The sequence below is a fragment of the Andrena cerasifolii genome, chromosome 6, assembly GCF_050908995.1.
Source record: "Andrena cerasifolii isolate SP2316 chromosome 6, iyAndCera1_principal, whole genome shotgun sequence".
Taxonomy (NCBI): domain Eukaryota; kingdom Metazoa; phylum Arthropoda; class Insecta; order Hymenoptera; family Andrenidae; genus Andrena; species Andrena cerasifolii.
Window position 1 is genome coordinate 7,874,840 of NC_135123.1, and position 24,624 is coordinate 7,899,463.

A 24,624-nucleotide genomic window follows, 5' to 3' on the forward strand; every position below is an offset into this window, starting at 1 on the left:
ACTGCTCGAAGAGATGTCGAGCTTCTTCCGCAAAGTGATGCTCTGCGGATGCTCGACCCGGACGGGCATCGAGGGCCAGACGTTCGTCGTGGACGAGTCGGTGGACGACGATCGCTCAAAGTCCACGGAGTTTCCGTCGGCGGAGGAGCAGCACTCGGACGTCGCGAGGCACTTCGATCTGTCCGCCATTAAGTTCATCGACGACGAGGAGATGGACGACGATCTAGTTTCCCTTCGAACTGGTAGGGGCACCGCGAAGGGAGGTCTTTTAGGGAGGGGTGGGTTTTGTAGTTTCGCAACCATCGAGCAGCTAAATCTCTCCTTTCCGTTGATACAGTAGAATTGCGAATTTTCTACTCCACGGTGGAATTGATTCGCGCCGTTAATTGCGGGCCCAGGGTCGACAGGAACGGTTTAAAATTTCATTTTAACCAGTTGCAGGTGCGTTGAGTTAAAAGTAATAGACTAATCGGTTTGAAATTGTCCACAGCAGAGCTGGACGGGTTCAACGCTGGTCGGGTGCGAGAAGCTTGGGTCATCGCCGTCGAAAGGTAATCACTTGCTTCTACTTTTAAAGCAACATGCCCAGAGAACGTCGGTAGTTCCTCGGCGCCCCTGAGTGATCTAACCAGCGTGCGCCTGGGTCCTTGGAAGCCCGTTCTAACGGTGGGAAAACGTTTGTCGGTTGCAGGCGGGCAAAGGAGAGGCTGCAGAGGCTGGCGTCCCACTGGCGGATTCAGCCGCGCGATATTCAGGCGATCCACCAGCAGGTAAGCGCCTCTAACGAGCAATTACTGGCAATCACGCGGATAGCCTTTGATTCGAGGAAAGAAGAGCGCCGGCAGCCTTTCACCGCGCCGAACCGAGCACACCTTACGTAACGGGCACCGAGGCGTTGCATCTCCAAAGATAACCGGCCCCCCTCCGTCATAGGAGCCGTCGTTCAGGAGAAATGGCCAGTGGATGTTCGGCCGATCGATCGACATCGATTCGAACCACTCGTTCCTGGTGAACGCGCGCCACCGAGATAAACTGCAGTCGCGCGCGCGTCTCCATTGTATTCGAGCAATTAGTTCCTATTCCGCTGGCGTCCGTGGCTGGCCTCTATCGAACATTCTAATCAGACTCGTGTCCGCGCGAATTCACGGCATTCCGCGGCTCGTCCGATCCAGCGACGCTGCTGAATTCCGTAAAATCGCCAGAAATTACCAACCGGTGGTATGTAAATAGTAGAAACGGTCTAGCCGGGAAACTACCCCAAACCCGCCCTCAATGATCGATCTGCAATTTCGAGAATTATGTACGTGCCAGAGCTAAGAAGTACCTGCTACGCGCTTTTTGAAGCGTTCAAATATCTTGAGTAGCTGCTGAGAAGAAAAATGGTAAAGTCACACAATTGATTTCACGCAGCGTTACATTCAATTAATTTTCATTTGGTCAATCTTAAAACGTCCACGTTTTTCAAAACATGTCCATAACGAGGAGAAACAGGGCTTCGTCCTCCTATTTTTCCAAATTTTTAAAAAGATGCCTTCAACTATAAAATTGCGTTTGTTTAGAACAATTACTAAATAAATAGTCAAATATTCGTTTTTATTAAGTGAAATAATTTTTATTAGGTACTCTTATATCTGCACCGTAAGCACCCAAAAGGTGATTTTCATCAGTTTATTAGTTCACCAGTTATAATTTTCGGAAAAATAGTAAACGCTATATTTCAAACAGCTGTAACATCCACAATTTTTGACATTTGCAAAAATCCTTCGAGGTATGTTTATATACCCCTAAAGACTACAACATATCAAAGTTGCACTTTAGCGGTTCCTCTATCTTGTCGTGTAGACTCTCAGCTTCTGAGAGAGTTTCCTAGCAAAAAAATAGTAAAGTAGGAGCAAACGGACCGCGCGCTGACCCTTAGAATTTCACGACGTTCGAAGCGGAAAGATTTTTCTCAGGCCTGTTGCCTCGTTACCTTCCGGTCAACACGTGCCTGGGAGTATTCTTTCTCTCCGAGAGAAAGTTACTTAAGGACAAACGACTGCCTTTGGGACAATTGTTTAGACTACCCGGCAAAGGCGGCAGCCAACGAGCGAGCGAGCGGTCGTCGTCGCGTCGAATCGATCGGCCGCGAGCAGGGAAATCGTTTGCTGGTTACAGAGCTCGGTTATGATGTGTGGAATGCAAAGTAAATGAGCGTAGTGAGCGGCTGGCAGGATCATGCGCGGCCTTGGATGAGTGCAGCCAGCAAGGCGCGCCTCGCCTCACCTCGCATCGCCTCACCTCGCATCGCCTCTCTTCCCACCTATTCCACAGGTTGTGTCCGAAAACACTGCCGGAGATGTCTCCTCTTCCGTGCTCCCGCCTCCCCTCGCGAGCCTAGACGCCCGGGCCGCCGAGGGGAGCCGCGGAAAAAGGGCCCCTGCGGCCCAGGGCCCCCCTCTGTTCGCCGCGGTGGAACGCGACAGGTGAAGCCGATCACAGCTGATCGTTCGCCGTGCTCTCTCTGTTCGCAGATCAACGAGTCAGTCGCGTCCACGAGCGGGGACAGCGCGGGCAAAAATGCCACCGGCAACCAGATTACCGTGACGTTCGCCGACAAGTAAGTGACATTTCATTCTTCGCGCTTCCGTGTTCCTCGCGGTACCCCCGATCGTCTCTCGTCCGACTCTTTCGCGTCCACTGGCTCCGCGCTGCATCGCTGGGGAGCCGAGCCACGGCTACGTGGAAAGGTCCGCGTCGAGATACGCGATCCGAGGCGGCCAGCGCCCAGTCGGCTGGGGCCTCATAGTGTCAAAGATTCTGGGACTGCTCCTGCGAAGGACCGCCCCTGTTCTCAGTTTAATAATAATAATTTCGATCTCTGTGGCTGGTTCCTCCTCCGGTTCGCATTCCCCGATAGCCTAACAATCGCCACTCGCCGTGCACGCCGCGGAACGCGAAAGCTCGCCGGCGCGGAGGAGGGAAGTACAATTACAGGCCGGATGCGAGGAATTGCGATTGACGTGATTGATATCCCATTGCGATGCAACCGCGCATGCCGGTCTTTGGTGGTGTTCTTTTTTTTTTTTTTTGTTCCGGAGGCATTAGCGTGTCAGAGGAGCGCGATCGTCGGTTTCTCGGTGCACCGCTAAAGCCCCGCCGGTGGATTTTGTCGCAGGGAACCGAGCCCGAGTCCGAGCCCGAGCGCCTTCACCTCGAAGCTCAGCAACGGCACGATCCCCAAGGGGCTGGCCAGCGACAAGGACCCGCGGGAGGGCAAGGACGCGCCGGAGAAACAGCAGAGCCCGGAGGAGACGAACCTCTTGGTGAGTGCCGGATAAAACGCCCCCTTTCTCCCTTTTCATCTTCTCGTTTCAGTGATTGGCGAGCGTGGCACCGTGCACCCTATGATAAAGAATAGCTGCGAGCCGTATCGGCGCTTTTTAATATCCTTGAAAGCGAGCGGCGGCTCGCGGGTGTCTCTATGCCCGCAGGTGGAAATGATTTCTCGCTGGTTATGTAAAGGCGCGCGGCGCGAGGCGCAAACATTTCGCGGAATCGTAATTCGTTGCTACCGTAATTAATAGCGGGTAACGCCGCGCAGGAATTCCGCCCCGGCGTTCCGCAGGCCCCTCCGACCTGCCGTAGAAAGTTTTCGTCGATTCCTTGCGATTAATCGCCGGCCAGTATTGTGTCGACGCGGTATACACGAGATCTGGCCGCTGCGCTGTTTGTCCGTCGTCGTTTTTTTTTCTTTTTTTGCCGGAGTATTTCGTAATCGCGGGCCGTGACTCACGTTGCAGACACCGGTGCAAGGCGGAAGAGTCGGGGAGCGACGTGCCAGCAGTCCCTTCCAAAATGGTCAGACAGAAGTCCTGATCGGGGAGCCGGAGGGCGGCCCAAGGTCGCCGCGGGGATCCACCTCGTCGGCGGTGAACGACGGCAACTTGCTGATCCCGCCGGATGAACGCGACGACCAGAAGCCAATTTGTAGGTGAGCGAGGAAATCGAGCTTTGATCGATGCATGCTTTTGCGCGTCGCTCGGCCGTCGGCCGTCGCCGCGAACGTCACACCAGCGTCACACAGGCGCATTCGGACGAGAGCCGGTCAAAGTATGCGACTCGCGTGGCTGCACCGTCAGTTGGAGAGCAGAATCAGCTGACCGTTCAGGGCCACCTCCTCCGCACTCGATACCTCAGTGCCTGCCACTTTTACTCGATGTCAGTGGCCTTGAGCGATCGATCCGTGTGCCCAGCGATATTCGCGCGACCCGAAATGCCACTTTGTCGCGTCGAGCTAGAACGGCCCCTCGTGCTCTCCGCTTCTTGACGCGTGACTAGCGTACGGAGAGGCATGGGCGAGAGGAAGATGGTAGGTGTAGGTCTCTCGGTTCCCGACCTTAGGTGCTTCGCCAGATGACCGCTAGATGTCGCGGTGAGCGCGTCGCGTTACCGACAGGCGGTAGGAATCTTCGTTACCGGGAGACAGCAGGCAAGAGGTTTATAGCACGTCTCCCGAGCATGCTTAATGGAATATCAGAGACGAATCGACGCAGTCGAGGCTTGAATTAATCTCTGGCCCGCTGGCTCTGCAATTATAACGCAATAAGGATAATAATGCTAATGGAATGGCGTAATGCAGCCTCCCCCCTCCACGGTACCCAGCCGAGCAAAGTGACGCGTTCACGAAGCTGCGAGAGATCAAAGGGAAGCTCCCGTAGCCAGTGGTGCTTTTATTCTCGGATTTATGCAGCCCACTTGGCCCGGCGAATCGAAATCTCCGGCGTGCCGCGAGGAGCTACGCTCCGTCCGCCGTCTGCCCGTAGTCACTTGGACGGTATTTCACGCTCGTGACACACCCACCGACTGGCTGCTGCGACTGCAGCCTAAACAATGCGTTTTCCAGTCCTCGCGGTGGGGCGGCTCGCTCTCCGCCAGCGTTTCCCAACCTTCCTATCCCGTTGGATGGGAAATCTTCGGTAGAATTTCGGTGGCACAAGTGGCCTGGTTGATTGAATTTTTTATCACAGCCGTCTGTGCAATGTTGCCATTGTTGGGGAGTGAAATGGAGAACCTCCGGTTCGCTTAACACACTTTGTGGGAATACCTTACAAATGGAAATTTGAAAATGGGACATTTCCCGTTGTGGGGTACAGGGCGACGCAAATCTGGTATTCCTTCGTAAGGCGTTGGAGTCACCCTCGAATCTACTTTGCCAGAAAACGGTTCGGTGCAAACAGAGAGTTCCCTATAGCGCTACAGGGAATCCATATTGGCGAGGACGGTGTCGAAACACGCAAGATTGGGAAACGCTGGCCGTGTTCGTTTCGGATTCCTCCTTCCTCGTTTCTTCTCCGACTCATTCTTTCGCCCCTTCCCTCGCTGCCTTGTGGCCGGCGACCGACAGAGACGAATGGCCCGCCACGAACCGTGTAAAGACGAGACGTTGAATATCTGTCTAATACTTTAGGAAGAATCGCTAGTCGCCCATTGGCTGGTTGGAGGTTGCTAAAGTCAGCCGTTGGGCGTCGCAGTTAGCGATCAGCAGGGAGTTGCCCCGAGGTTTCCTTCTCCCGTTTGGCGAAGGGCACCTGCGTGGTTTTCGAGCGAGAAGGAAATTGCCTCGGAGTTATTCATAGAGAGGAGAAGCGTGGAGGTGCGAATGAATGCGCCCATTGACACGGTGACGAGGGCGCGTGAATGGCCCCGAAATGAATGCTTTCGGTCGCGATGCACCAGCTCAGCCGTCTCGTCGCCCTCAATCTAGCCCCGGTGTGCTCGATTTTCGCTATGGATCGCGATCGAGCCGTCCCTGTTCCACTTCTCGGCGCTGGCGCGCTGCGCGGTGCGCGCTCTTTTCTCCGCTGAACCCCACGAGATCGCGGGTCCCGCGAACGTCTAACGAATTTCCCCTTTCGAAAGCCCTCGTTTAGTCGCCGGACGAGTGGCCTCACCTCGATCACCAAACGCGATGTGTACTCTCTCGGATTTCCTCTTGCTGCAGTCAGTGACGTCGACGAACGCGAGCGTTTCGATTAACTTGCCAATCAATGCTCGGGAAGTTGAGCGCGAAAATTGTCCGTTTTCGATAACGTCTGTCGACGGTGGATAGATAAGGGGGTAGCGGCGTCGAATGTACATAGGATCTATGTTATAGGTACGTATGCACTTATGTAGGTTGCGCAGGCAGAGGCGATGCTATCCCAGTCGATCTGTGGGGAAAGAAAGACTTTCACAGAGATAAGCGTGACCAAGTCAGCGATTCGCGGTCTCTGGTGTCCGCTGTCCGTTATCCGAGCCACGGATATCGATTTCGTGAGCGCAAATCGATATCGAGCCCGCCAGCGGACGTCCACGTTCACGCTCCAACCCGTCCGGGTCTCGTATGACATTTTTGCACGTCGCAGACCGGCACGTGAATTTGCATTTGACGGTGCAGCCCGCGGCGCCTTAAACAGTCGTGCCTGCTTCTTTCGTCCCGCGCTATCGATACTCTGATGCTCCTAATGATCCAACCTCTATCGATTGGCAAATCTGAGGGGACTCATTTACTATTTCTCTCATTTATGCAATTTGAGGAATTGTTAATTTGAAATTTTAGAATTTGAATATTTGAAAAGTTGAAAGTTGAAATATGAAATTTTAGAAGTTGAAATCTGAAATCTGAAATCTGAAATTTTAGAATTAGAAATCTGAAATCTGAAATTTTAGAATTAGAAATCTGAAATCTGAAATCTGCTATTTGAAATTTTGAAAGTTGAAATATGAAATTTGAAACCTGCAATTTGAAAATTTGAGAATTTGAAATTTGAGAACTTGAGAATTTGAGAATTTGGGAATTTTGGAATTTGAGAATTTGGGAATTTAAGGATTTGAAATTTGAGAATTTGAAATTTTGAATATTTGAATATTTGAATATTTGAATATTTGAATATTTGAGTATTTGAAAAATTGAAAAATTGAAAAATTGAAAAATTGAAAAATTGAAAAATTGAAAAATTGAAAAATTGAAAAATTGAAAAATTGAAAAATTGAAAAATTGAAAATTTGAAATATGAAATTGTAGAATTTGAATATTTGAATATTTGAAAAGTTGAAAAGTTGAAAAGTTGAAAGTTGCAAGTTGAAATATGAAATTTTAGAATTTGAAATCTGAAATCTGAAATTTGGAACTTGAAATCTGAAATTTCGCATAGGAAATTTTCTATGATAGGCTTCCATTTCATCAATTGCATAATTTTCATTTATTTCCCGCGATCCACTTGTAACCGCGTCGTTTGACAAGTCGAGTGGTTTAACGAACCGCGCAGAGATTTTCGAAATTGCTCGTTGCCCGGTGCAATTAGCCGAGCAGCAGAAAGCAAACAACTCGGAATAGTCGGTGGTGGTCGTCAGACGCTGCAGCCTGAGCCCGGTCGCCGTGGTCGACGGCGTTTCGTGGAGGTTCTCCGTGACACAGCCACGGAATACCGATTGCTCACTCTCCCATGGCGTTTCCTGTTCCGACCACGTACATATCCCTCCGCTTTCGAAATAAAAAGCACGCGGGCGCAGAGGTGGAGGAAAATAAAAGTGACGATGCAGAGGGCGGATGGGTGGAGGACGGTGTTGTAACGCGGAAGACGGCATCGCGCTTCAATTTTATTAATGTTGCTGTCCATATAACCGTTGGCTATCAACAAATAATATAAAAAAAGGTGCTCAAAAATATTGAGAAACACCGAAGTTACAACATTTTTTCCGCGCCGTACCGCGACCCACACAAGCCGCGGGCCGCCAATATCCTACAGGAAGAAGCTGCAGTTTCCTCGTGGAAATACTCAAGGACGCGGCTCGATGAATAATTGACCGGTACCCAATTATCAGGTCGTCTTGAAAGCACACAAGCGTTGCGTACGAACGCCAGATAAGAGCCTGTTATCGTTGGCTTCGTAAGAACCCGAGCAGCAGGGATCGTTCTCTCGCGACCGTGTCGAATCGCATTCGGCGAGCCGATTTATTCCTCGCCATTGACACCGTTGCGACGACACGCGGCGGGAATAACATTGGGGCGAGTCGAGATTACGCTTCTCGTCTCTTGAACTCGCCTGGAGAACTCTATCGGCAGTTCCTCCGCATGTGCATACTTATCCTGTATTCGAGTTTGATAGATCGCGCGGGCACTCAGGCTCCTCGAACCCCTCAAGTAGTAACAACTTGGAAACTGCGAAAGCAAATCCAGCCCCTCTGCCTCGTTCCTTCTTTACCAGTCAATTACCCTCGCGGTACCATGCATTTCTTCTTTCCCCTCGTCTGGATCGATCGATTTCCTGGGAAATTAAAGTCCGCGACTCGTCATCGCTGCCTCGATGATCAATCTCCTCGTTTACCAGCTGCACCTTGAACGTACATGGAGATTAGTTGCGACGCTCGTCAGCTGGACGTTCGCAGGAATCAGGCGAATGGACAGTGGATGGCTAAGCCTTCCACGTGACTCCGAAACGGAGGAAACGGGGGAAAAGGAGGCTAGAGAGGCAGCGACAAGTGGATCAGCGGAAGAGCGGCGGCTCGTGAGACAGGAGCGAATAATGGAGCGTGGATGTTGACAGAGCGGTCGTTAATCAAAGCGATTAATCGAATGTCACGGGACATCCTGGCTGGCGGATTCCTCCGCGTGGAAACACGGTGCGCGCGTGGTAGGTGCACTCGGATCCGAGTATAACCGCGCACCACTTTCCAATCTTCGGCCATAATGAGCCCCGGCGACGTGGCAGCTGGGAAATGGGGCGTTTTATCGGTCTTCCCGCTTCTGTCTCTACTTCGCTCGTAGACCCGGCAGACGATCCGCGCGGGCCACGGCTGGCCTCAAGGTTCCCGCCGCGTATCGATTAAAGAAAAATGTAATTACGCTTCCGTGGAAAGTCGATCGGAGTTCTATTAACGTAGCGCGTCGTCCCTGGTATTAATAGGGCACTCGGCGAGCGACGGAGGGATTAATGGCGAATATTCTGACGTCCCACCGCGGATCAATTGGGTTCTGGAGTTCTTGGGAAAGGGATCGTTGAAGGGTGCATCGTGGGTTCATCTCGATTTGCACTCTGCAAGGCCCCGCTCGGCTATTCGTGTACATTGGGGGGAGCGATACTATTTCTGCTCGTTTCGTATTCTTCTACGAATCACGTCGTTTAAAAAACGAATCCTTCTAGCTTCTTAAAAAACAGTCAAGTTGTTTGGGTTAACTTTAAAATCGCATAACTTTTTTAAAATTAATCCAAACCACTTGAGTTTTTTTTAGAAGATAGAAGGATTAGTTTGCTAAGTGACGTGATTCGTCGTTTTAAAAAAATTGTATTTGGTCGGAATAACAAAAAAAATAGAAAAGGTCGTTTTTTCAACTTTTTTTTGTGAGCCTGTAATGAAAATTTAAAAAAAAATACGGACATTCAGAGCATTATATATTTAATTACAAATTGCTAATAGTTAAACATCTTGAAATATCTTTATTAAATAGTTTTTCAATTGGTTGATTTATTATTAAAGAATTAATCAATTACTCTGCAAATTTTCATCACAAACGAATATTGCTAATATCGATACGAAGATCGTATGAATTTACCGATTAAAAAAATTTTTCTAAGATAACAATTTTTATATAGTACCATTAAGAAATTATTTTATTTAAATTAAGATTCAAAAGTATTACCTACAATGAAAACAAGTAATCTACTTTCCAAATCATATTTGTAAAGGAAACTAGAATTATTATTTTAATAAGAAATATCTTAGGCACCATTCAATATAAAAGTATGGAAAGGAATTACTGAATTGGTTTGAACGAAAGAAGGTGCAATGACTATTATCGATATTTCGAACAAAGTTATCGATATCTGTAATTATTAGTGTTTGAAATATCGATAAAAAATATCAAAATATCGCCACGCAAATATCGATATGTACAGTAATCGATAAATATCGCTCATCACTACCCTAATATACATAGCTCGAGCAAGTTCGAGATCCTCCTCCCCTTCTCTTTCCGTCCAACCCTCCCCCGAAGAACGCAATCCCCAGTGACCGACGCCTTTCGTGTTCGCCTGAGAGCCACTGACCTATTGTGAAGGTTCAAACGACCAGGCTAATTGAAACTTCATTACTTCCACTATCCGAATGGCCATCGACGTCGTAAAATCGTCAAGCACTAAAAATCAGCGGCGTCGAGTGCCGTGGCCGTTCCACGAGCGATTTTCTTTTAAACTGATCCTTATTAAGTTTACACTAGCAAAGCGAATACTTTCAAATTTCAATTTTAAATTTTTTAATTCAACCACTTGCCACCTATCAACTTGCGACTGCTTCTCTGCAACTCGAAATCGGAGGAGGTTTCCGCTCGAGTGAAGTAAAATTTGGTAGAGTTGTTCAATAAATTCGCAACAGTTTCTCACCTTTTCCACTTGTGACCTCCAGTGGACGTGCGAGGACTGCCCGCGCCGAGGAATCGCGAAAGAATTCGGCGCGCACCCCGTCCCCGCGAGTTTTCAAACCTGTAAATTCTAAACGTTGTTATCTCTTTGATGGTGGCTCCACGACTTCAGCCTATCACTTCCCGCGAGCCTAAGAATTCAACTGTATTTCATATTTACCACCGAGGAATCTACCCCGTTCAAAGATTCCTATTCCATTTGCAATGTGCTGCTCCGATGGTTTCCAAAAGCCAACGGGAGCACTTGGGGAAAAGCTGGACAGTAGTCGTAAGTGTTCTCGAAAAGGCGCGGCCATGAAAGCGTTAAGCGACTGGAGCGTTTCGAGGCTGCGGATCGGCGCGGAGCCTTGGCCCTCTGCGCCTCTGGTTAGCTGTGCCTTGAGAGAGCTACGCCGTGGAAATATCAAGCGTTTGAAATTACGCGAGTCATCGTCCCCACGAAACTTGTCGGTAATCGTGTTTATCGGCCCTCGGGGCTGCCGCTCCGAGGTACACCTCCTCTTACGCTCCCGTCTCGGAGTTTCGAGGCTCTTGAAAGTTGCAAGATTCCCTGAGACGCTCCCCACGATCACTTAAAGATGACGCGAAAGCCTCCCCCGATCGAGCGCATCTGACCGAGCCGATTATCGGCCCCGTCAGCGGAGCTCTTGCTGGAAAAGCCGCGGGCCATTTTCTACCTGCGACTGTTTGCTCGAACCTGATGCCATTGTGATACGCCCCTAACCCAGAGCCCCTCGAATTTCGGCTTCGCCTGAGTGAGTCACGGAGCTAAGCTCCCTCCACGCTTCTTCTCGCAATTATTTTCCATCGCCGCCTTAGAGTCTAGAGTTTCGGACCATGGCGATAGCAAGCCCGTTTGGATTGCACGTAACTGAATTACAGATGAGGCCTTGCGGTGCAGGTCTCTTTGCGAGCGAGCGGAGAAGTGTGCCAAGTCCAGTCGTCTGCCCCGTTCGTCAGCAGGCGAATGCTGAAGGGACCTTTACGAGCAGGTCGTTGAGTTCAGGTAGGGTGGATCCGTGGAGTGTACACCTGCGTTTCCTGTCGGCCGAGTCGCAGGGGCGCGCACCTGACGACCGGAAGCCTGTCGCCCTCGACGCCACTGGTAGTTTTCACTCTCGTTTTCCATCGACACCGAGACAAGCTTCCTGCCGCGAGCCTCCGCCAAATCTATATCTATACTATTGTATAAAGAGAGAGCCGATTTTTATGTTCGCGCAAAACTTAAGATCTATTGAACCGATCTTGATGAAATTTTTACACGTTATTTCTGCACACTCTAGGATGGACATAGGTTTTGTTGCATGTTTCAGAAACGCGTTATTAACATGTAATTTATGTGTAAACATTTCATGTGGATGGCTGTTTGCGGATCACGTGACCCGTGTATACGACAGTCTACTTCGCACGCGCATGCGCGATACCTCGCCCGCAGCAGTACCGTAATGTCACCACCAGATGGCAAAGCTTTTCGCGGCGCTTTCTCGCTAGAGAAGTGGAGTTACCCCGGGTGCGATCAAATTTGTCAGGATCATCCGCTCCTGCTCGACAGTACGCAATACTAGCTTTGCTATTCAGCTTCACCCGAAATTTAGATTCTGATTTTATAAAAAAATTGTTTTTTATTTATTTTTTTTTTTGTAAAAATAGCCGTGTTCATGTGGAATTAGGTGGGTATAACGAGCTGGGACAAATTTCGTGACCGCTGAGTTTTACCGTTCGAATGTTTTTAGGCGACAGACAAACGCGCAAACGCTTTCTGCTTTATATAATAAGATACACTGGTAAATCCTGGACTTATAAGAGTGAATGTTACCGGAAGGTTTGCATTGAATTATGCTCCAGGAATTAACTAGGTATGTTAAGTTAGAAGTTCAAATAGGAGCGATGGATAATATTTGCCATCATTGAGAAAATCATTATACCAAGAATCTTATCTTCTCAAAATGCTTAATTTCCTTAAAAGATATTAATTCTAATAAACATGAATTAGTCACGCTAATATCTCGGGCGAAGCTGAGATGGGGGACGCTAGTTATTATTATTATTATTATTATTATCATTATCATTATCATTATCATTATCATTATCATTATTATCATTATTATTATTATTATTATTACTAAATTAAACGGGTAGACACCCTTTGGCTACACAAATGCAAGTAAAGGTACAGGAAAAAATGAGCGAAGTCATCAGCAATAACTAGCTATACTAAAGTCATGAGGTACGGACAGAATCGCGCAGCGCGCCAATCCTTCTGAAGTGGACGACAGAGTTGTGTGAAAAGAAGTCAATCTTGCGGCTGACACTATTGGCCAATCTACAAAGACGATCAGTGGTATCATGCTCGCCGTAACTCGTAGCGTGCATTTCTAAAGGGAAAAGTGGGAATTGTCTGAAGAAAATTATCTTTCACTTACACTTCCATATAGCTGCGTAAGGGTACGTTGGAGCTGCGATAAAAGCTACAAGAGCGTCGATCAGACGGCGATAAAAGACGCCGAAGCATTGTACAAATATTTCGCACAGAAACAATGTTTGCGGGAAGGGTTCTCGGCGATTCGGGAAATAACTTTTCACCATTTCCTTCGGACCGGAGGCGGGCAACATTTGCATTCAATTTAACGGCTCCTTCGTCTCGCGGCTTATCCGGAACAAATCTGTTACGTACCAGTAACGAAACTCGCGACAGTCATTGGGTCCCGGGAAGCAGGAAATTTCGCTGGAGAGTCGTGACTCGGCCAGGCTCTCTGCGTCATCCTCATCGTCCCCGTTCCCCTTTCTCGCTCCTCCGTTTTCCACGGGTGCGCGAGAATCGTCGTCCAAGGAGGCCAGGACCGTTCTCGACGGCGTTTTTATTGGCCGCCGGTGACTCATAGACGGGGTCGGGCCCGTCTATCGCGTGTCACGATTGATCGGGCTGTTTGTCCCGTCAGGTGTGCACGCAGGCCGTGCGTTCCCTGCGAGCGGTGCAAACGGACGATTCGATTGACCGCGCGTGTGCACGTAACTGTCCGGTGCTATCGTCGTGGGAGGGGAAGGAACACCTTTCCATTGAAACTCTTGGGAACTCCGCGCTTGTAACGAAAAATCGTGTCGATTGACGGAGTTGCTCGATCGGACGCGAGTTGGGTGTGAATGGAGAAAGACAGTCGGAGGGGGATGGAGGAAGAATGGTCCTGGTCTCCTGATACGGTATACGCTGTACAGGAATCCTTTCCAGAAATTAAAACGTCGATTTCCGTGAAAATTTCATAAAACTATTATATAAAATTCGCAGAGACACTCGATCGCAACGCTGACAACATTGCTGCGCGCGACGGATAGTTGGAAAAATCCCCAACCTGGTCCATCTCCTGCGAGTTCCCAGGCACCGAGCATCCTCGGTCGCGATCGCGAGTGGGAATCAATTCCTCCACTCGAGCCGCGACTTCGGAGACGCGACGGCCGCACACAGTGCCACCGGGCGTCGCGGAGCTGCACACGTACGGTCAGATACGCGCGGCGTCAGAATGATAGGGAGATAGGAAAGGCGGTCGTATGTCGTATGCACACAGAAGGAACGGGACGCCGGAGATAAGCTTTGGATATCAGGTGGCGAGGCCGATAAAGCACATTCCTGGCCCCAGTTCTCATGGTGCACGCGGAGCGCGCGGCGTGTCAACAATTTTCGTCCCGTGCCCGTCCGCGTATTTCCACCGTGGTTCGTTCACCCGCGCGCCCTTATCGCCGCGCCTCCACCGTGATCCTCGGCCAAGTCCTACCAGCATGTCGCCACGCTGACAATCGGAATGATCGACGCGAGCCGGACAACCCTCCGTACGTGCGGAGCCTGCTGGCTCTGCGTTTTCGACCGCCTCGGATGCACCAGCCTCTTTTGCAGGTAAAAAGGCTAGATAACTGGGATCGTTCGTTATCTGAAGCGAGTCACGTTGCTGGGACTCTCGAGCCAAAGTGCTCCGCGCGTCGACAGAGAATCCTACTATTACACTTCGCTTACGTCCAAATAACGTTTTCTCAATTATTTCGCATGTATTTTCTCGAGCTTCGGCTTATAATTTATTAGGGGGGAGCAACGCCTTGACGCCTGGAAAGAAGTGCAATATTTTTGAATTTTTTGCTGGATAGCCATACTTCGTAGGAAAGTCATTGATAGGGGGTTTAAATGTGCAGGTAGTGGACAGTGTTTTAGCATTTTTGTGTGAGAATATATACAGTTTTAATCAAGTTATAGAGGTCGCTGTAGAGCGCGACGCGTCGAACACGATCTGATGGTTTCCCACTTTATTCGCGTCGCGTTCAGCTGAGAAAAAAAAGAGCATTTTTTTTAATCTATATTAGTATAGTTACAGTTAAGCGTGCGGAAATTAAAAATAAATTATTGTTACTATTTTTTCCACCCCAAAATATATTGATTTTTCCCTTAAAGTGACTCGAAGTTTTAGAACCTTCCCCTTTAAGCTCCGCCATTTCTCTAACAATTACTGTAATTAAATTTCCGTACGCTTAACTGTAACTATAGTAATACAGATTTAAAAAATGGTCTCCCTTTTGTTCTCAGATAAACGCGACGCGAATAAGGTGGGAAACCATCAAATCGTGTTCGACGCGTCGCGCTCTAATGGCGACCTCTATAACTCGATTAAAACTGTATATTTCGTCACGCAAAAATTCTAAAATACTGTCCACCACATGCACATTTAAACTGCATATCAATGACTTCCCTACGAAGTATGGATATCTAGCAAAAAATTCAAAAATATTGCACTACTTTCCGGGCTTCGAGGTGTCGTTCCCCCTTAAAGAGGAAGGGCCAAAGTATATTTAGCATATTTCTTATTAACTAGTTAATTCGAAGAAAAATGTAAAAAAAAAAAAATAAGAAAGGAAGAACGTAATACGGCCTGAAGAACTCGCAATACTGCCCTCTTTAGTTAAAATGTCCTATCTAACATTTTGAAACAATCGAGAAAACTGAAGTTTTATCATTTACTTCGTACCGCCCTTATTTCCCTTCATTCAAATTAAAACTTGTTGTCATTATTTCGTAACAGCCTAATATAATTTTTTGTAATAGGTGTACCGGCACGTGATGTATTATCAACGTACCAATTAATTAATTGTTTCAGATAGGATATTATAACCATTTGGAAAGAAGTTAGATTAAATACATTATACTGTTTATAAATCTTCACGAAGCACGTAGAGTTTTCTAACTTTACTTAAAACATAAAAGACGCGTGGAACTTCAAATATTTCAACATATCTGAAAAACTGAAAAAATGCTAGATAGGACAGTTTAACTATAAGGAGGGCAGAATAGATTTCGGAAGGTATCGAGAGAGACAGAGAGACCACGCGTTTGCCTCGCTCCGTGGCTCCGTCGACGGTGTCGGCTGTGTGACAGTGAAAAGCCGGTGATTTAAACTGGAAACGTTGCGAGGAGAAAAGTGGCAGAGATGTTCAGACGTTCCCTCGCGAATCGCGCGATCCGCGCCAGCGAATTGGGAGGTGTTGTTCGGATGGCGAGAGAGAGAGAGAGGACAGGTTTGGAGGCGAGAGTGGTGCTAGAATCGGACTCGGAGAAAAGAGGCAAGGAGGCCCGGTTGGAAATCTCGGGGATTACGTCACTGGCCGTTTTTTCTTCTCGAGGGCGTCCAGGGCTTAGTCGTAAACGAGGAGCCGGGAGGTTATCGGCGGTGGGGGAGTCGTCGTTTGCCCTTTGGCGATCTCACGGTCGACAGGGGTTGGGGGAGGGGACAGCAGAAGGAAATCGCGCGACCCGAGATGCTCGTCCTTTCTTCCACCCCCTGCCTCGAGGAAGCGACATCCTCGAGCTCGAGGGACAGGATGCCGCATCGCGGAAATTCGATCAGCTCCTCTGTTTGCGGCGACGTCACTCCGCGTTGGAGGGTGGCGCGATTTCGCCCGAAGTTATTAAGTCGCGAGAAGTCCGTGGGAGAGCCTTGCGCATTCCTCGTTTCCCCTCCGCGTTGTTCTCGTTTTCCGCTGGTTCGCGAGACCGGTGAATGGCGACGGGAAGGAGACCGCCTGGCAGCGCGGGGCCCGCGGCCACTCGAGGACGAAAATAAAGGAGGATTCGGTGGCCAGGCGACTCTTGGCCGACAATTTCCGCGACTCGAATCTGGTTTCGCTCAGAATCCTTCCCCCTCAGGACGCCGGGGATGGGGAAGGGCGGTGAGGAGAGGCGAGGGAGGACGGGGGAGGCATTGTTCCCTTGGCTGCCTCGCCATAAAATAGCAGCCTCTCTGGACCTGGTCGCTGAGAGCCGGGAGCTTGCGGTGCTTGCGTACACGTGTTACACGATGCCCGGCCGAAATTCGGGGATCGTCCTGGCATCCTTTCCCCGCCGAAGGCGGCCGACTCGCGCGCGAGCTTTCCTATTATCTCGGCCCAGGGACTTGTTCCGTGTCCAGCTGTTATTCGCACATAAATCCCGGAGACGCGGTCGACCCATTATAAAATGCCTGTTAAAACTGATACAAATATCACTTGTTTTATCAGATAAAACCTACACTGGCTCACAGCCACAATCGTGCACTCTTTAAAGTCGCGTAACTTTTTTAAAATTAATCCAAACGACTTGGTTTTTTTTTAGAAGCTATAAAATGACTCACAAGGGAAGCTGCACGAGCCGGAAATTCAAAAAATTATGAAACCTCCCGGGTGGGGATCTTCCCTTGTCAATATGATCCGAATCACATCTTGTTTGGTCTTATTTTCATCAGCAAAGCCTCGTTAATGTGATAAAAATATTTTCATAATTTCTACAATCTTTGACTCACTCGAGTTGCCTCTAAAGATGAGAATACATCGTCCAAAGTTTTTACCCAGCATTTGTATATAACAAATCAGGGTGGTATGCCTTCTAAAAAATTATTCAATTTTTTTCTTGAACTTCTAAGCTCCTCCCTAGTGCGCACTCTTGCCCCAAACTATTCTACCGATACGCTATCGTAAAGAACTGCCGCAGATCACGGTCGAAAGTCTCCGAAACCCTGCAGCGTTCGAATCCTCGTCGGAAAGGGTGCAGGGACCCGGAGGATCAAAGCCGCGGCCGGTTTAATCGACGGTGAAGCGCGCGTCGCCCTTTAACTGGCCGACACGCGAGTTTTCTCGACGACTCTTTGATACCGTTTCCACGAGCCGTGATTTCACGCCCATCACGCTCTCGCGGACCGCGTCAGGGGCGCCGAGCGTGCTGGAATTTCGCGTTGATATCGCGATTAATTACGGACAGCCGCGCGTTGCTTCGGGCCACGGCTACAGTGTTTAATATCGCGCACGCTCCACCGGGAAAACGGCGGAGAAAACGCCACGAAAATCGAATGGAAAGCGACGGCGAGATGTCGCCGCGACGATCCTCGGCGGTTGCGTAATCGAGCTGCGCAATTAAACGATCATTCGACCTGGCGAGAGTCGCTTGAATACCTTCCGCGAATACCTCGCCGCAGGTATTCGCGGCGGCGACTCGAACCGTGCTCTATCGAGGGGCACGTTTTGCGCTTAAGTTAGCCAAAGATCAGTCGTCTTTCGCGCGGGCAAAAACGGAGTCTTTCGAAGTGGGGCACGTTGTACCCTTCGGCGACGATTCTAATTTTCCAGCGCGGAGACGCTGGACTTTCTGATTGCTAAGACGGAAGTCAATAGGCAGAAGAGAAACGTGGATCCAGAGCGGCGTGCACATATTCGTTTTCGCGCGCGACTGGGACAGTAGGTCGTAATATTGTAGGCTGGAAGCTGCGTCGTTCAACGATCTCTCCGGGAAGGGTAACTTTAAGGGGAGGTTCCGATCTAGAGACCCGAAAAATAGGTGATATTTAGGAATTAATTAAAGGGAAAGTACTGTATATAATTTAATGGGACTTTTTGCATTGTATTAAGGATGTCTTAAGTTATAGAAATATATTTTTTGTTTTATAATTAATCATTACAGATTCGTTTCATCAACTTCGAATTACCTTAGTTTTAAAATTATACATATTAATAGTATTAAATAATTTAAGGTAAAAAATCCATAGATTTCAGTTTACAATCCGTAGATAAAGTAAGAAATCCGTAGATCTACGGAAAAATCTGTAGGGCTGCCGCTACTCAAATGCCTAGGGTAGATGTCCCATATTACTGCCACTTTATTTATTTCACTTAAAAAAAACGTAATGTATAACGAATAGAAATATAAAGAACGTACTATAATAACAAGAAGAACAGTCCGAATTTTATGATAAATTATTTTCTAAACTATTCATTATACATTGCGTGTTTATTAAGTAAAATAAATGAAGTGGCAGTAATAGGGACACTGGCAGTAATTGGGACATTTACCCTATAACTTCGGGGATTTTACGAATTACAACAAATCCTTTTAAACGCGCATTCCTAAAGGGTTGAACATTCAAAAACTGAAAAAAAATCGACTTTTACACCGGAACCTCCCCTTAAGGGTGACGCTACGATGAGAGGCTAAAAGCGGTGGAATAAGTTCGGAGATAATTTTAGAGAAATTTATTTATTTTCCATTCGAGGCATTTTACGGTGGCCATTTTCCACGTTGCCAGTACAAAAGCGTCGGGAACGCGGCGTTGTTGCTTGCACGCCTCGTGAATGGAGGAACTGTGCTCGCGGGCTGTTTAAGCCCAGGGGTGGCGCGCTTTGGACAAGGGTGCTCGTGTGCGCTGTAGTTGGAATGGCCACTGTCACTCCAGGAACGTGAACGCTCCTCGAGGGTTTCTCTTGGCCAAGCGACCAGGGCAGGCTGGGACCTAATCTTGCCCTGGGTCTCAGTTTCAACGGAACTCAGTAGCGAAATTCGTTTAGGATTTAAAATCATCCAGTGGATTGCCCGAAGAGAATGGAAATCCTCCTGCGTATTTAAGAGAGCGACGAAGCAGATGGATTCTGGAGAAAGACTCGGGATCAGCTGAGAAGCGCAACGCGAGAGGTGGAGAGAGTCGATGTTTGGCGGGCCGCAGCTTCTTGGAGGCGTTCCTGCTGGCCGTGCGTGGCCGAGAGACTTGAATGCTGGGCTACGTGATCCCTGGAACGCAGGAGCGACGACACCGCGACGGAGAAGCAGCGGCGCGGAGGGAGCGAGCGAGAGGGGAGGCGCGACGTGAGCCATCCGCGAACCGGAGGGAAAGGAGAAGCAAGCGAATGCCTGCAACGGACTCCTGCGGAGGGAAAAGGCGAGACGCGAAAACACGGGAAATGGAGTCCCTGGTTGGGCACTGAACAAATTCGAGGAAGAGTGGAGTGGCCTCGGGGGTGAAAGAAGCCCCGAGGAGAAATTTCCGAATGGGTGGAGCAAATTGTTGGGCAATTATCCAGCCGAGGGAAATGCCTCCAGGGTTCTGATGCTCCTAAGCAGAAAAGTTAAGTACTATCCAAGGGGACAGTACAGAAGAGGGGACGAAACTTCTAGAACGTTTGTGGCGATGACGTTTCCGAAGCAGAGAATACTGGATACCCCCCAAAAAAAAGAAACACCTAAGAGTAGTTTACCAAATGAATGGCACCGAAGAAATATCAGCGCGAGTAATCGCATCGGCTCTGCGGAGTCGTTCGCCAAGGAGTGTCTCTCTCGCCGAAGGTCCCTGGGTCTCTCTCCTCTTTTCACTCGACGAAAAGAAAGTCGTTGAAAAACAAAAGCCAGCCGGAATCTCTGGCGACTAACAAAGAGGCGAGGCATCTGGAGGAAAGGGACGAAGACGGAGCAGAGGCGCTGCCGAAGACGGGCGAAAGAAGCGAACGGGAAGAGGCGTACGAAGGAAGAGCGAGTGAGAGAGGCTGGTGGTGGCACCGTAGGTTGAAGGGGGACGCGCGCGAGGCGCGTTGGTAGGGGCGTTGGAGGGGCACGGGATCGTGGAGGGGGGTGGGGGGCAGGTTAGGTAGGAACGCGGAGGAGGACTTGTCGAAGAAGGGCGGGAGGTATGTCGAGGGAAAGGAAGAGAGAGACAGAGCGAGGGAAGGGGGGCAAACACCGCACCGGCTTGCCTCGGTCGGAGTACAGCGAAGCCAACAAACTCACGTCAGTTCGAAGCTGGAGGGATGCCAGTGTCGCTCGCGCGTCGTTGGACTGTATCGCGATCGCACCCCGAACTTGCTGGAAAAGCGACCTTGAAAGTGAAACTGGATCCGGCGAAGCGCCCACGGGTGATCGGGATCGATCTTGGACCGGTGGATCGTCGCGGTAGAGTTGCTCGCGATCCTGGCGACTCGCAGTGCCGTTGGATGGACTCCGATCGGCGCGGTTGGAACCTTGGGACCATTGGGATTGTAGTGTCGGGTGTACAGCGATCTGTAGAGCACCGTAGCGGTCGAAGTGACGGTTTCCCTTGAGATATATCACGGAGCCTGGACGATCGAGTTTGTTAATCGTGGCCCGGGGTGCAGCAGAGGTGACGGAGGTATCGGAGGGTGGCGAAAAGCGTCGGTTTTCCCCCTCGGGTGCTATGAGCCGGGCGCAATTAAGGCGGTTAACGGAGTCGGGAATACCTGTCCGGCGGCGGGCCAAAACCGGTACGAGCCTTCTCCACGCGATACAGCGCGCTCTGCCGTAGCCTTAACCGTCGTCTCCTCCTTGGCGCTCGTTCCTCGTGTTCCTTGTGTTCCTCGTGTTCCTCCTGTTCCGCCGCGTGCAGCCTTCAAAAGGTGCATACACCTTCGCCTGCCAGCGAGCAACGAGTCTGCGCTTCTGCGTGCCGCGCGCGGCTTCTCTCCTTGTCTCCTACCTCGGTATCGCGTCCCCTGCCGCATCCTTTCTTTGCGGACTTTGCCCACAACTTCTTCTTCTTCTTCTTCGTCGTCGTCGTCGTCCTCTGCCGCCTCGCGGTGAACGCGTAGCGCGGCTTGGTCCACCCAGTGAGAGATACCCCTCGTCTCGTTCCCCTTCGTCGCCTTCCTCGCCCTCGTCGTCTCCCCCCCAGCCGTAGTGCGCGCTATCGTCGACACGCCAGAGTGCATAACGGCCGCGAGTGCTGAAGAGGTGGGTGCAGCGGAGGTGATCTACGGAGCTGTGGAATATCCGTGCGTGTGGGAATGTTGGAAAGGGCGGGAACGGGATGGTGATTGGGCAGCAACGGAAGAGGAGAAGCTTGGAATTCCGTAGGATACGCTAACGGTCGCGTGGATCCAGCGCCGCAGGGAGAGAGGAGTAGCTTCCATTTCTGGGAGCGCGTGCAGGAGAGGATCATGATAATCGACAGATGATAGAAGAGGAGGCGAGACAGAGGGAAGGAGACGAGAAAGAGGAGAAGGAGGATCGATGGGTGAAATGGAAGGCCTGGAGAGGATCTAGGGAGAGAGATCCCATCGAGATCCATTGAGATTCTCTGCTCGTTGGTCCCCCAGGCACGCCGCGAGCTGCGAGACTGTCGAGAGTCCGTCCATGAGGTTTGAACGAAGGACGAATCGTTGAGAAGCCACGCCATGAGAATCCTCAAAACGCTACACTGGTAGGTTCCAGCGAGAGGCTCTCTCTCTCTCTCGTCGATTCCATTCCTCCGCTCCTCTGATCCCAGCCAGGGCTGCCTCTTTGTACGGGAATACGATTCCGGGAAGACAGCGCGTAGGGATTTACCTGGCAAGCAACCGGAGTGCTGTGCGAGGCACTCCGCGACTGCCAGTAAAAAGTCGAGTCAAAGCCGGGACGTAGGGTCGCGATCAGCGAACGAGAGAGGACCGCGGTGCCTGGTACGCGTTTCGATCCTCCCACCGGAACCGTCGAACGCGACAACTATTGAAATCGCGGCGAGCACCACGCTGCTGGGACGATCGAGGCGGGTTCCGAAACCCGCGAATGTGTTTCTCTTCGAGTACCTGGGTCCGCGAGACCCAGCCCGCTGTTTTTCACCTAGCTACCATGCACCGAGCATTCACTAGCATTCACTAGGGCCCCGGTTAACGAGCCTGAATAGGCAGGCAACGGTACTCGCTGAAAGGTAGCCATCGCGAGTCGCAACGGTCGCGCGACACAGGCGCCTCTAATGTCGCGGATCCTTTGGAGCAGCGCGTGGCTCGCTGGTTTTCGATGGTAGCGAGGGGAAGGCAGGTTGGAATTTTTGTTGCGTAACCGCGGCTCGCCCAGCGTTAGACACTTGTTCCCGCATTGTGCACCCGGGGCGAGAGGGGATCGCGTGTTTCCGCTTCTGCAGCCCTGCTCTACCTGCCCGCCTCCGCCAGGTATCGCTCGACCAGGGCCGCATGGAACGCTCGAGTTTCTTTTTTTTTACCTTTTTCTACCTTTACCGAAGCTTTCGGAGGCGGGAACGCGGCTCGGTGTGCGCGGATCGATCCTCTGTACTGTGCGATGTAGAGGACGCGAGATTTCGCAGGAGATCGGCCGTGGAAACGTTTAAACCTTGGTCCCGCCGTGATCCACGTCGCTGGATAAGTGGCCCCACCTTTGCTCCTTCTCGCGTGGCTCGTAGACTCTAACGAAAGTTCGTTCGCGAATCGGTTAGGGTGGACCGGGGGCGGTAGTGATACCTTGACTTTGGAATACGATTACGCAAGAACTATCACAGTTAGAAGAAAAAGTTCTCATACGAAAATGTCACTTACTTATCTGACATTATTGAGGCACAAAGGTTTCGCTGTATGTTAAGTAATATGCAGGTTTTTCATAAAGAAATGAGAAGCGGAGAAAGTGTTACAACCGTCCCTGACCCCGGGTCGGTTGAAACGCTGCGTGGAGTCGATAGTAGCACGAATTTAACTTTACGAAATTAAAATATTTATTGATTTTAATTATAATGATAAGTGAAGGAAAGTGAGATTTGTAATCAATTATGCGGGATCGAAATTCTGGCAGAAATGGAAAACGTTTTGGCTGGTGCATTCTTCGTGTGATCAATCCTTACATTCAGTACGTTGCACACGTTTTTTATTTCGTTTGCTTGTGCTGTGCTATAGGATTCCATGCGAAGGAGACAATATTATTAATCTTCTTTGTCACTATTCGGATCTGTCGCGATGTTACAATCGCCCCCGACTAGGTTGTTGAACTTAAATTATAAATTTTGATTAACGAGACTCGTAAAAGTGATAAGTAACGATCAGTATTACTTTAAATATGAAAGAAAAAGAAGAGAAAAACATACTCGCAAAGGGAGTATTTATATTACAATTTTAAATCGGCAAGAAAAAGTTACTTTAGGGCAGGCCTTCCCAAGTAGGGGAAAACCACTCCTGAGCACACATGTTTCGATTCTCCCTCCAACGCTACACCTTCAGCTAAGGTGGGACGATTCCTACTACCCTTTCTCCGAGGAGACAGTAACGCCGCTAGGAAGCACGTTGGGGCGCTTTAGGGTGAAAGTACCGAATGCGTCAGGTTTTTATAGGAGATTTCACGATGACTTAAAAACAGTAGGAAAAATTAATTAAATTAAAAAATTTATTATACTAAATACTAGTAATAATAACTGTATCGTTGCGTGTAATAATTTTTTAATTCTTTCCACGTCATTTTAAAATGCTAGCTTAAATTTTAATTTTTCCTACTATTTTTAAGTGATCATGAAATTTCCTATAAAAGCTTGACAGGTTTGGTACTTTCGCCCTAAAGCGCCCCGAGATGCTTCCTAGCGGCGTTACTGTCTCCTCGGAGAAAGGGTAGTAGGAATCGTCCCACCTTAGCTGAAGGCGTGTATCGTTGGAGGGAGAACCGAAACATGTGTTTCAGGAGTGGTTTTCCCCTACTTGGGAAGGCCTGCTTTAGGGTATGGAAAACTTATTTCCCTCGCTGTAAATGTCTATTATCTATCTATACTATAGACGCGTGTATTCCAAATGTCATTTTTCATCATATATCCAAAATTTGTGTCAACATCTATCATATGTTTTGAGACTATTTAACGCGTTACAATCGCCCCCGGTCTATTTTCCTCGCTACAAAAGTCTATTGTCTATCCCTACTGCTGTGACATAGACGCGTGTATTCCAAATGTCATTCTTCATCATGTATCCAAAATTTGTGTCAACATCTATCATATGTTTCGAGATATTTAACGCGTCACCCTACGCTTAACGAGATCGAAAGCTCCGAAGAGCAGACTTGTAAATGGACCTGATTTTAGCGAGTTGCTCGCGGGAAGAAGACGGCCGAAGAGGGTTCGGGTGCTGCAGAGGCGCAATGCCATTAGGTCTGTTCGCCATTGAAC

The 24,624-nt window shown here is 49.4% G+C and overlaps 1 protein-coding gene across 10 annotated transcripts in view; it reads left to right on the top strand.

Annotated features, from left to right (window-relative positions):
- LOC143369869 (uncharacterized) overlaps positions 1–24,624 on the top strand; it is a 66,082-nt gene that overhangs the window by 17,051 nt on the left and 24,407 nt on the right. For 3 of the 10 annotated variants that reach the window (XM_076814288.1, XM_076814296.1, XM_076814298.1), the window contains exons 1-6: positions 14–242; positions 491–551; positions 692–770; positions 2,514–2,599; positions 3,158–3,305; positions 3,783–3,973. In XM_076814288.1, coding sequence (XP_076670403.1) covers positions 14–242; positions 491–551; positions 692–770; positions 2,514–2,599; positions 3,158–3,305; positions 3,783–3,973 — 794 coding nt within the window. Of the gene's footprint in view, positions 1–13; positions 243–490; positions 552–691; positions 771–2,513; positions 2,600–3,157; positions 3,306–3,782; positions 3,974–13,984; positions 14,325–20,810; positions 21,916–24,624 lie in introns of those variants that run through there. The other 7 variants (XM_076814289.1, XM_076814291.1, XM_076814292.1 and 4 more) reach the window with 7 other exon arrangements.